This window comes from Nymphaea colorata, chromosome 4, assembly GCF_008831285.2.
Source record: "Nymphaea colorata isolate Beijing-Zhang1983 chromosome 4, ASM883128v2, whole genome shotgun sequence".
NCBI lineage: Eukaryota > Viridiplantae > Streptophyta > Magnoliopsida > Nymphaeales > Nymphaeaceae > Nymphaea > Nymphaea colorata.
The window spans coordinates 22,040,873-22,054,678 of NC_045141.1; the positions used below are offsets into that span (position 1 = coordinate 22,040,873).

A 13,806-nucleotide genomic window follows, 5' to 3' on the forward strand; every position below is an offset into this window, starting at 1 on the left:
CCACCAGAAAAAAATTCTGAAGCTCCGCTGGTGTCATGGTGGTAATCCTTTCATCATGTTTCCTGGTCAAAAGTGCTAATATTTACATCGCCAGGATCAATAGTATATTAAATTAATTGTATACTGTTCTTTTATTTATAATGTAGAGAATTCTAAAGTTTCACACCTAAAAACGCTCTTGTTCTGGGGATTACTTGGCTCAAATGCTGTCATTTGTTGTATGAGGCTTGGTTAACAAGGTTCACTCTAAACTGAATAAATAAAAGAAACATTGACTCTAATTCTTAAAAAGGAGAAAGGTATTGTCCACTTGAAAGAAAAAAATGTCGTCTGTACCCATAAAGCACAGCAATAGTTTGGGTTTAGATGGAGAAATCTTTCGTCAACTTTTTAATGTTGTGATCTTTTATTTGGTCTCAAGTGCTTACTAGAATTTTAGTAAGTTGTGCACTTTGTTGACAATTATCAAACAGGAGCTTTGGGCTAAATGTATTATTGAAAATTGCAAAATTGTACTTTTCCATATTATCCTCTTTCTAATTGGATTAGTGGCCCTTCATTCTTTAGAAAATCAAGCATCGTTATCAACTCATTAAACCAAATTAATTTTCTAACTTAAGGGCCAGGTGAGGCAGCCTTGTGGAAGTATAACATGTGCTACAAGAAAGTGAACCTTATTATAAGAAGACCATCGAGGGAATTATAGCCCTTCACTTTATTTAGCACATATATACTTCCACTTAGCCAGCTCAAACTCGACTCGAATTCATTTGTTAAAAAACTCGAGTCATTTATGAACGAGCTGAGCCAGCTTGAGCTCGATTCAAACGCATTAATCAAAACTCGACTTTTTATAAACAAGTCAAGCTCGAGTTCAAAATATATGCTTGAAATGTTAAACAAGTTGAATTTGAGATATAAGAGCTCGACTACATACTAAATGTTGAAATACAATGAGAATAATTAGATAAGTAGCAATTATATTAGTTAAACAAGTTGAAAGAAACAAGACAAACTTAACAAAGAATGAGTTAAAAGAATAGAGTTTGTGTCGATTGTATGGAGTTCTACTCAAGTTCAAGCCGAACTTGAGCTTGAGCTGGCCTAGCTCGAGCTTGACTCAACTCTTGTGCGATGCCATTTTTATGCATGAGAAGGGCTATAAACAAAATGAATGAATAAATAAATATAAGCCACAATAAGTCGATAAATCAACAGCTTAAAAGGCTATAAGAGGGCAGCAAATATAAATGATGGCAAACAAATTATACTAAACTCTTTTGTACCTTTTCAAAATTGAGCGATGTTTGCGAGCTTGGTGCACATGAAAGAACGATACAACTCAAAGCACATGCTGTCATACAAATAGTGTTTCTCGATGAGTCTAGGGAGTCCTCCTGCTTCACGCTTGGTTAGCAAAAACCTTGCAATGCTAATCGAGCCTTTCTGCAAACGCGAACAAGGTTTTGGCGAGCTGAATCAAGTCCACGCCATTTGATTATTTAGATATTAGTTGCTTCTTAATAGCTACAATTTGATGTGTTAGTGCTCCTTAATTAGAAATTTCTAACTACATACTTATTTGTTTAATAGCCTCATCTACAAATTTCAAGATTTAAAATTTTAGAGCCCCTTAACCCAAAAATATACATACATGTAAATGGATCCGATATCCAATCCTTTACCGAGATGAAGTCCGATCCATTAGCGACTCCACTTCGCCCTCCCCAGTTCCCACTTCCCAGCAGGACTTTCTGCACCGAACGCGTGGACCGCAAGAGCAACGCGGTTCGATATCGCAACTGCGGACACCTAGAGCCTCACGCGCTACAAGCGCCTTGCTTCCTTGATCTCCCTCCGTCCATCTGAAGGATTTAACGGTCAATAAAGAGACGCACCTGCAGCTGCACAGGCACGTGAGAGCCAGGGGAAGTGCAGAAGGGGCGATTTTGGTCATTTCCTTTTCGACCCGTCGTGAGGGCCTGACCGAATAAGGCACGTCCTGCTCCCTCCGCCAGAGCTCACTTCCAGCGTTGACCTTCGTTTTTAACTTAACTTTTAACCACGGTAACCCCCCGCCTTCTTAAATTGCCCTTCCCTTTGAGAGAATTACAGATATGGTAAAAAACCAAATAGACTCCGAATCCGGTCGTGGTTTTGTAGTTGCCACGCGGAATGGCAAGGCAGTAGTTTCCTTTTAACATAGGGTCGTCCATACGAACGTATAGCTCTGAAGGAGAGAAATGGGGCTTCACAGCCAGAGCTACGTCTTCTCTTCTCTTAACCATGGTTAGCTCTGTTCCTCGTTTCATAAGAGCGTCCACAGTCTGGACTTTCAGACCGCTACTCGCCGAGTCCCAAACGAGGAAGGAATTTCTTCCTAAAAAAGGAGAAGAAGAGAAGCTTCCGGCGGATTCCAGGAAGAAGCAGAGTCCAGAGACGTCATTTCCCGGTAAAGCAGGAGATGGAGACATTCGAGGAGAGGTGCCGAAAGCACCCGTACCAGCCAGTCGTCGGCGTATGCGCCTACTGCCTGAGCGACCGCCTCCGCCTCCTCTGCCCCGACTGCGCCGCCCCTCGCCCATGCAAATGCCTGCTTTCCTCCGGCGCCGCCTCCTCCGAGAACCTCTCCACCTCCTCCGCGTCTTCCTCCTTCTCCTCCTCCTTCGACCACCCGAAACATCCTCCTTCGCGTGACGGGATCGGGGCCGTTGGCCGGATCTCCATTCTCATCGACGCCGAGCCCCCTTTCCGCCGATGCAAATCGTCCCGGGTCGCCGGCATCTCTTTCCTTAGATCCAGGTCGCGCGTGAGCCAGAGGTGGCCTGACGAGCCGCTCCCGACCTCAACTCCGTCGGGACCGCGCAAGAAGTGGTCTCTCTGGTCGTTCTTGCTGCCAGATAAATCGAAGAAGGAACCGAAGCCGCCGTCGGAGAGTCCAACAGCAACGAAATTAAGGAGATCCAGATCTGTAGGCGTCTCTTACTCCAGCCACTCCTTCAGGAACCCGGCAGCCGTCGCTGGAGGCGGAGATCGAGGAGGAGGAGGATCAGCATCAGTTAAGGGTCGGGGATGGTCATTCTCTAGCCCTATCAACGTCTTCCGGCAGACGAAAACGGTGAACGGCAGGTCGCCGATGTGTAGAGGCTGATTTTTTTTTTCTCCTTAAAAAGAATCTATATTTTTATTTTTTTCCCCCAAAAATTTTACCTTTTTGAGAAGCTCCGTGACAAGTGACGCGCCCTGTAAATTTTCACCTGATTACAAATTTTTTTCTTTTTTTCTAAAAAATGGTTTATAGTGATGTAAATTCTTGAGTATTGATTTTCTAACTTTTTTGGTTGAAATTTATTCTCCGATGAATTGAAGTTCTATTTTTCCTTTGTCCTGTAATTTTCATATTAGTAGACACAGTCTTCAGCCTCCTGTGTGGTTGCTTATCGTGTATGCCACTATTTGCGGGTGTGATGATGAAGAGGATGTACTATTTGCTGTAGCCTACTGTTTTGTTTCTTTCTTCCTGCTCTCATTGCTTCTAGTTTCTTCTGCTGCCGCTTGTGCGGGCATATGAACGTGCCCAAAAAGGTGAGACCACCAAACTTGGTGGCGACTATGACAAGAAAATAATGCAGTTGTTAATACATAACTGGTAGGTCGTTGGCCGAATTATGCGGCAAATTATTATAAATCATATTTACAAATCCTGCTTTTACAAAAGCATGCTTCAGTGTTAGTGTGTTTCTACAAAAACTTCTTTCTTTTGAGAAGGTATTTCAGAAAATGAAGTATACCAAAATTGCAGTCCTCCATTATGATCATGATGATGCAGCTGTCATAAGAATAATGCCATTGTTAGTACATCATTGATTGGTTGTGGCTATAATTGTGTACCTATTTTACCTTGAACATGTGTGATTTGTAATCTGATTAGACTATTACTTTGAACATGGTGAACGCTTTTCTTTCCATTCCGCAAGCTCTCAAGCCGCCGCCAACAGGAAAATGGGGCCTCCAATTGAAAACAATTTATTGACCCATTTGTCAGCGTTTGAAAATCGATGGGGACACCATCGTGCATCGATGAATTCATGTGCCTGCTTCCTATCTTGAACCTTTGAGTTTTACTTTTATGTAGACAAAGTCGGACATGCATTAAGAAATTTATAGGAAAGGAAAAATTCAAGGCACGAGGCTGTTCCTCCACTTCCACGGCCTTAGCATACATCAGTGGCTACCACCGAGATTTGAGCCAGTAATTAACTGCCTATCAGCCATTGACCTAACTAATTGTGCTATATCCCCTATTAACACAAAGAACTTGGTTAAAATAATAAGTTTTAACCTTGCCAAGTGTGCCTTAGGGTTTTAGAAAAGGGATATATATGTCCCTCTCTCCCTTTGTCTGGTGGTAAGTTAATAACCCCCATTTGCTGAGTTAAAATGGCATATTCTTTTTACAAAATCATGATTAATTGCCATCAAATTTTGATGTATTATGAGCGGATGACTTTTGATTCCACTGACAATTGTTATATGACATTTTATACGGAGAAAAACTACAAAACTGTTTCAGTTGTCCAGCTGAAGACTGTGAATCAAGTTCCTCAGCCTTTTCCTAACCTTGGTCCGGTTCGGTTAAAATAAAAAAAATATATTTTTAAATATAAAATAATACATAAATACAGTTAATTATAATAAAAATATATATCATTGTAAAAATAAAAATAATAATAAAAAACTATAATCGAGTACCGTCGAGCCAACTCGGGCTAGCTTGACAAGTTATCGGGTCGGCTATCAAGTGTCGTATACTTAACATTTATAATTCAAAAAAATAACACCCATAAAAATCTAATTGATAATCTTATTATTAACAGCCTTTACAAGGTAATAAACTTTGCTCATTGTCCTTTCGTTTTCACGGTAAATGAATCTTGAAGGCCTTCAACTTTAGCACTTGGGTCACAGTCATTGGGCATGGGCTGCCTGCTTTCATTTTCACCGTAAAAGATGCGTTTAAAACATTCAACTGTGAGAGCCGACGCATATTGTTGAATTTCATTAACTTTCGGTGCACCCATCAAGTCACTGTCTGCGTTTCCAGCCTCTTTGGTACTCCATTGCTTCACAAGAGTCAAACTACGAGGCCAATTGTTGCACGTAAAGCAAGATCGCGTGGCACGGCTTGGAAGCAGACCCTGGTCAAGCCATGGGTCCGTGTCAGTATCAAGCCAGATGTTTGCCTAGGAACCCGAATTGGTCAGAGCAGTCCAAATCAGGTTGATATGATCAGACTTTATTCAGCTCGTAACCAAAACTTTACTTTGTTTCAGGTGGAACGAGTACTTACTGCAAACGATTCACGTTTTAGAGCAATTTTTCCTCTATTTTAAAAGTTATTATTCTTTGGAGAAATATCATAAAATCTCGAAGGCATTGGCACCATAGACGGGATACTTTTCTTAAATTAGTACGGAGATATTAAATTGTGAATCAAATACATTTAAACGGTTTATGAATATTAAAATTTGCGACTATGATTTTGGTATAGACCTAACATGGGGCTAACTAAAATTTACAGGCGCATTTCCCATGCGCATATGTTCATGACAAGCTTGAATTTACAGGAATACTTAGCAAATAGCAGGATTTACCGTTAAATAGTGTTTTTTTTTACTTTTTATATATTTGAAGAAAATTACAAGTAGCTGTCCTCACTTTCGATACTTATATGTAAGGCAGAACTGCATAGGAACCAGCTACAAAATGTTCGATATTGAAAAAAAAAATCTCTCAAAGGTAGTTTTTATTCGGGGTAAATGTTTTTTTTTAATATATCTTAATGCTTTTCATTGGTAAGGAGTGTGTTTCAAATTATTTTATAATATCAAGTGGTTAATTGTAAATTTCAACCATTAGTTTAAGCACTTTTTAATAAATATACCAAAGCTTGTCACTTTTTTCCTCTAAGTTTCATATTGCTTTTTGGGCCCAGATGTTTCCGAATTCTAGACCACGATTTTTTGGTGTAAAGAATATAAGCTAGCTAATGTTAATATAAAACGAAAAGAAACATGATTGAAGAAAGAAAACACAAATAAAATTGCCTTGCCACCAAAGGCCTATATATAAATATGAAAAAATTAGGGTCAACCGATATGTAAATAAGAAATTTCTATTTAAGTATGTGGGCAACTGACCACACATGCCCTCTGACTGTTGTGCAGTCTGTAGCCCACAAGTTCAAGTTGCTGCACTACCCACTATTAAACAAATAAAAAGAGTGCAAAAAAAACTATCCAACAAGATGAACTCATAGAGAAATACCATTCAAAACAGAAAAAATATCCTTAAATATTATTCTCTCGCAGAACTGCTACTTTCACGTATGGTCCATACATACGACTGCACGCAGATTCTTCAGTCAATCCACAATAATTCTTTTCGTCACCTACCAACATGAAAGAAGATGAAGAAAATCGAATGGAAATGCCTGACTTTGACAAGAGCCAGCAGGGAATGTCATTCAAGGTAACAACAGTAATAATAGTACTTGGAATGTTGTTTACAACTGTGAGGTGTTTAGAACAAGACGTCTTCTATCATTGTCAATCACGAGAAGGCACATGACGTTGCTCTTCTTTTCTTCTTTCTCTGAAAACCTGGTTCTTTACATTGCATGGGCATGGAGAAATGGGGCCATGCAACTTTGTTATTTACAGCTGATCAGATGCTTTTAGTGTGTCATGGAATATGCCAAACTTTAGCATGTTACAAGCTAGCAGGCTCTTTCTCATGTACCATCACCGTCATATGGACTACTTCATCACTATCATATGGGACACTTGGTTTTTTCTTTTATATCTCCTTTTCTTTTCAAGGATATCTTCTTTCTAGATTTTAGATGCACAGTTTCGAAAAAGACGAGCACTTTTGTTTTTGTGTTTTTTTTTTTGGGGTTTTCCTGGTATGTAGAATAAGGTTCATCTTTCCTAGTGTCTGATCAATATACAGCTTAATTAGCTTAAAAGATCAACGAGTAGAAGTAGTGAAATGAAAACGCACTCTAGAAAAGAAAATAGAAGCAATTTCCTACTTGAGATGATCATAATCAGGGATTCTGAAAAATCTTGAGGGTTGCTTATGTTCCAAACCGATATGATTTAGCTTGAGAACTTATGAGGCGGACAGTCAGCCACGACACTCATAAACAAAAAAACAAGTGAGATCAGCACCATGAAAAGAACAAGCAAGCTAAACTCCATTAATCTAGATAATGCATTAGGAAAATGAGCTCTTAGCTGAAAAGAAAAAAAAAAAACTTAGCTTTTATATTTACATTTGTCTTTATGATCGTCAATTTCCTTGGAATTTACAGCCGGTATTATACCTGATCCACTATATATATATATATATATATATATATATATATATATATATATATATATATATATATTGCCGCAGCATCCCTCCTTCATATTTCAGCTGCCCAACACCGTCTAGTCAGTCTGGCCAAATTTGTAGGCATTTTTAAAAATCTGGCTCTGTAATAGACTCAGAAGGCTCAAATCTATAAGTCTGAAAATAAATCACGCGTGAAACGAGGCAGGCACATACTGAATTTCAGGACCCCCAAAGTTTTGATATATTTAAAACTGTTTAAGATTATTGATTTTAAATTCTCACAAATCCAATTAATGTATCGTATTTTAACATTCTTTTTAGACTCTGTAATAGACTCAGAAGGCTCAAATCTATAAGTCTGAAAATAAATCACGCGTGAAACGAGGCAGGCACATACTGAATTTCAGGACCCCCAAAGTTTTGATATATTTAAAACTGTTTAAGATTATTGATTTTAAATTCTCACAAATCCAATTAATGTATCGTATTTTAACATTCTTTTTAGACTCTGTAATAGACTCAGAAGGCTCAAATCTATAAGTCTGAAAATAAATCACGCGTGAAACGAGGCAGGCACATACTGAATTTCATGACCCCCAAAGTTTTGATATATTCAAAACTGTTTAAGTTTATTGATTTTAAATTCTCACAAATCCAATTAATGTATCGTATTTTAACATTCTTTTTAGACCTAGCCATAAATTTGAACCTTCAAAATTATTTGTAACTGAGACTTCCAAAAGCCGGCCAGATGCTATAAGTGGTGTACACCCCATATTTGCTTGTAGATGTCAAGAAATTGGTTTAGCTTTTCAAATTTCAATTATTAGTTACAACACTATGCACTTAATTTTTTCCTCTGAATATATATCCAAGAGACCCACAAAAACAATTAGCTGCATATTATATTCTTCTATCAAACTGTTTTTTGACACTGGAAATTATGTTTTCAACAAAGTTTATCTTGCTGGAAAAAGAAAAACAACTGATACGCTTGAGTACTTGTATGCATGAGTAGCTTGTATGCTTGGTCTTGTAAACTAACCAGCTCAAAAATTTCACTTAAAAGTATCATCACATGAGCAACTCGTACGCTTGGTCATGTAAACCAGCTCAAAAATTTAATTAAGTAGGTTAAACTTTAGTGAAATATCATAAGGTTAAGTTTGTAACTGATAGAATTGTATACATACAAATAGCGCTTCTACTCCAATAATGCTGCTGTTGTCCTTTCCTAAGATTAAAGAAAAAAAAAAAAACCAGTTCCATGCATTTGAGCTCAATGGAATCTATAGATAGCATCATATCTTCCTGTACTCGCTTGAATTGTCATTGAAGATGCTGCAGGAGCAGCCAAATCTTGTGGTGTGATCCACAAATCAGAGCGCGATGCTTCACCAAGAGCCTTTTGATGCATGAAAAGAACAACCCATCTTTTATGAATATGTCCAGACTCGCCTCTATCCATTCATGAAGGACAATGATATCACAGCACATGGATTTGACACAATAATTTGTTCCCTTTTGCTGGCCCCTTTCTCTCCTCAAGCCACTTTACTTCGATCCACTAGTCTATGCCTTCTTCATCATCGGTCTAACATTCTTTTTTGGATCATATTGTCCCAAAGCTGTTTTTTCGCTTTCAAAAGAGTTTGATGTCCGAGACCCAGACCCAGTAGTGGAGCTACAGTGTGGGCCTCTTCCAAAATCCAACTGCAGTAAAAGTAGACCGAGATCCAGTCGCATATCGTTCCCACATCAGACCTGGGTCAGTGAATCAAAGTCAAAGTGCCTCTCAGCCAAAAAATTCTAGTCCTGCCACTGTATAAACCCTACATAAACCACTTTCAAATCCTCAAGGTTATGTGTTCGACCGAACACATGTTCCGTGCCCCTCCGGTGAGTGGGACCCACCAGCAGGAGGACTCATGACATGTAAGGGGGCCGGGGGCATGTGTTCGGTCCGAACAAGCAACTTGGTTTGACTTGTGCACATGTATACCTCTGCAACTTCAAGTTGTACATACACTTAGAGCATCAGCTTTGTACAAACAGTGATGACCGTTTTACATTTTAAATCATGATTGACAAAGCTGGCAACCCTAATATATCGAGCTCTTAAATGAGTTCTTCCATTCTTTTTCCTTTTTGCAGGAGACGGTGAGCTACTGCAAAGCCTTAGCAGGACAATACCATGGGAATTGAAACAGTGGTGTATGTTTGGAGTTAGAACAAACATGAGTGTGCTTCACTCCCTCATAGACACAATGTCACGTCCTCCCTCGAAATGGAGAAAATAGAATTGCTCAAAGGAGTCGTTCGTTTAACAGCAGGAACACTAAGTGGATCTTTCATAAATTTGGTTCAAAAATTGAGGTAGATTCATCAAATCTACTTTACCGAAAATGCCCATTTATTGTCTCACCCCCATTAACTAGAGACCAAACTTGTTTACTGACAGGCTTTCAGTTAAGGTGGTGTACGTGGTCGCCTCTTTAGCCGACTCACCAGATAGAGGAAACTAAAGCTTCTTTCTTTTCACTTGCATCCTCTAAAGAGCCAAGAGGCGATGTCAATTTTCTTCACGTGGGTGGGTCCTATGTTCCACCGACATTTTGTCGGCCGTTGGACCATCTTCATATCATGAAGAATATGTGGCTAGGGTGTCGTGTGCCTTGATGGGCATTCATCATTTAGAGATCAAAGCAAAGAGCTTGAGGATCAGAACATGCCGTGAACTTTTGTGGAATTCCTTCATGGAGAACGTGAGAGAAGATAGCAGTTTCTCTCGTACAACATGACAGTCAAGTTCGATGTGTTTTGTCCGTTCATGAAACACTGGATTCGCAGCAATGTGTAATGCAGCTTGATTGTTACAATATACTGTTATAGGCGATATTTGACTGAAACCCATGTCATGTAATAGATATCTTAACCATGTAATCTCACATACTAGATTTGCCATGGATCTGTATTCTGCTTCTGCAGATGATCTGGATACCGTGTTTTGTTTCTTTGTCTTCCAAGATATAGGTACTGATCCAAGAAAAACACAATAACCGGTGACAGAACGTCGTGTTTGTTGACACGCGGCCCAATCTGAATCGCAGAAAGCACTTAATTGCATATTGTTTTCTTTGTTCATAAGAATGCCTTGACCAGGATGCTTTTTTAGGTAGCGAATGACACGGAATGCTGCTTGTAGATGTGGTAGTCTGGGTTGCTGCATGAATCGACTGAACACATGTACAGCATATTGTATGTCCGGCCGAGTAATGCTCAAATATATTAGCCTCCCAACAAGTCGACGGTATTGAGTTGGATCCTTAATGAATTCTCCTTGTTCGATCTCTAAATTATGCTTTTGTTCCATAGGAGTATCGGCCGGTTTTGCTCCCAAAAGACCTGCTTCATGAATTATGTCAGTTGCATATTTTTGTTGGGAAATATATATACTTTTGGCTGAGCGAGCAATTTCAATTCTTAGAAAATATTTAGGTTTGCCCAAATCTTTCATGTGAAACTTTTTGCATAAGAAAATTTTGAAATTGTCAACTGCCTTTTCTGTGTTACCCGCAATTAATAAATCATCAACATATATTAGGATAGCAATAAAAGTTTTACCGCTTCTAAATGTGAATAATGTATGATCAGCTTTGGATTGCGTGAACCCATATTCTTCAAGAGAAGTTGAGAGCTTGTAAAACCAATTTCTTGGGGATTGTTTCAATCCATAAAGAGATTTGTGCAATTTACATACCTGATTTTCCCCCTGTTTTGCATATCCTTGTGGCATTTGCATATATACTTCTTCAAGCAAGTCTCCATGCAAGAATGCATTATTAACATCCATTTGGCACATGATCCAATCTTGATTAGCTGCAATGGTGAGAAAGGTACGTACCGTTACCATCTTTGCAACTGGTGCAAAAGTTTCGTTGTAGTCCAGCCCCTCTTGTTAAGAGTATCCTTTAGCTACCAAACGAGCTTTATATCGTTCAATAGATCCATCCGATCTCAACTTGATTTTGTAGACCCATTTGCTCCCAATTGGTTTCACTCCCTTTGGAAGCGTCGTAATGGTCCAAGTTTTATTCTCTTGAAGGGCACGAATTTCGCAATCCATGGCATCTTGCCATTCCTTGTACTGCACAGCTTCTTCATACTTTTGAGGCTCAGATTTAGACATAAGAGAGGTGAGAAACACAAAATGTCTATTAGAAAAACGTTGAAAAGAGATAAACTTGTTCAACTCATACCTTGTTCCTTGTTTGCGACCTGACATGAGAGGGCTATTGGTTGAAGGTGAGGCGACGAGGGTACAAAAGTAGTCATTCAACCAAGTTGTGGGCTTTCTAACTCGAGCGGATCTCCTAATGGGTCCGGAAGTCTGATTTGGATCAAGAGAAGAGTTTGGCTCGTTGGAATTTAAGGATACAATGAAGTCTTCTTGTTGTCTAATGGATCCGGGTGTTGGATTTGGATCTTGATCAAAAGACGGGTTGGAATTGGTGGGTAAAGTAGGTTCTTCTAGACGTTCTCTATCAAGATTCAAAGGTTCTTCGATCTCTAAGTGGGTTGTATCTAGTGGTGTACTAAGAAACGTTCCATTGGCATCGTCTTGATAGTTAACTTCATCATGGTTGTAAGGTATGAGTAAAACAATATTATTTTTGTCATTCTTCCTGTTTTGAAAAGGAAAAATATGTTCGTAAAACACAACGTCTCGACTAGAAAATACTTTGTGAGTTTCTATATCATACAACTTGTATGCTTTTTGCCCCTCGGGATATCCAATAAATATGCATTTGGATGCCCGAGGCTCGAATTTATCCTTTTTGTGACTGGTGTTAGTGGCGTAGCATAGCGACCAAAAAATTTTCAAATGTTTAATATTGGGCTTTTTCTTAAACAATCTTTCAAAAGGGGTTTTTCCATCAAGTTTTAAAGAAGGGATACGATTTATCAAATAGGCAGCCGTTAAAATGCATTCCCCCCAAAATCGTATAGGAAGGTTCGATTCAAATCGAAGAGCCCTAGCAACCTCGAGGAGGTGTCTATGTTTACGCTCTACTACACCGTTTTGTTGTGGTGTAGCAACACAACTATGTTGATGGGTAGTCCCTTGATTTTGTAAAAATTCTTTCATTTCGAGTGAGAAAAACTCAGTCCCATTATCGGATCGTAAAGATTTAATTTGGCAATTAAATTGGGTTTTGATTAAGGCGAAAAATTTTTTGATGACATGAAGTGCTTCAAACTTATGCCTCATTAAGAAAATCCATGTGGCACGGGAAAAGTCATCTACAATACTAAAAAAATAGTAGGCACCAGAAATAGTGGATTGGGAGTAAGGGCCCTAAATATCACAATGAATCAAATCAAAAGGATGAGTTGTAGAAATATCACTCAAATCAAACTTAAGTCGTGTCTGTTTTGCACGATGGCACACATCACACATATGATCATTTTTCAAAACAAGACTCAAATCTAAATTTTTGTTCACTAATTTCAAACGAGAAGATGAAATATGACCTAATCTCTTATGCCAAAGTTCATGCGAAGAAAGGGAAAAATAGGTATAAGCACAAGTTGGTTCTTGTTGGAGAACATAAAGGCCGCCTTTCACCTCACCCCGACCAATCGTCATCTTCGATGCCAGGTCCTGGATAACACAATGATCAGAAAAAAAATTTACAGAACACTTTAAGTTTCTAGTAAGTTCACTAACAGAGAGCAAATTGACTTTAAATGATGGTATGCATAACACATTGTCCATTTCAAAAGACGACATAGATATTTTGCCCATTTGATGAACTAGGAGAGTTCTTCCATTTGGTAACGTCACAGGTACATTACACATTTTTAACTCATGGAGTGCATGTGGATTAGAGCATATATGTCGACTGGCTCCCGAATCAATAATCCAACTAAGAGAATGTAAATTAGTTGAGTCATTGTTACTGTGTGAGCTATATTACCTGCAAAATTGATGTTGGCCGGTTGATCCTTCACCAAAGATAGAAGTCTATGATATTGTTCAATGGTGAAGGCTGGCGCAATGCTCCTAGTATAGTGTCCTCCACTGTCTTGACCAAAGACGTCATTAGAAAAGCTGGGTTTCAGATCTGGTTTGGTCTGGTTTTGACTGACGTTGCCTGCAATATTTTGCTTAAATCTTGGATCATAAAGACGATGGCCTGGTGGGTACCCAATCAGCTTGAATCATTTCTCTTTAATGTGTCCAACACCTTGGCAAAAACTACAGATTGGTCTGGTTTGTTGTCCTCCTTTGTTTCGTTGGAAACCAGCACCATTCTCCCATTGGAACCTCTTTTCTTGATTGATTTTCATGATAGCTAGGGCAGCGGTTCCTTCATTTGTAGAACTTGAAAATCGTGC

At 38.9% G+C, this 13,806-nt stretch overlaps 1 protein-coding gene across 1 annotated transcript; it reads left to right on the top strand.

Moving 5' to 3' along the window:
• Positions 1-2,464: 2,464 nt before the first annotated feature.
• On the top strand, positions 2,465-3,151 carry LOC116253247 (uncharacterized). The gene has a single exon (XM_031628013.1). It carries the CDS (start codon positions 2,465-2,467, stop codon positions 3,149-3,151), a length of 687 nt encoding a protein of 228 aa, XP_031483873.1.
• Positions 3,152-13,806: the final 10,655 nt, after the last annotated feature.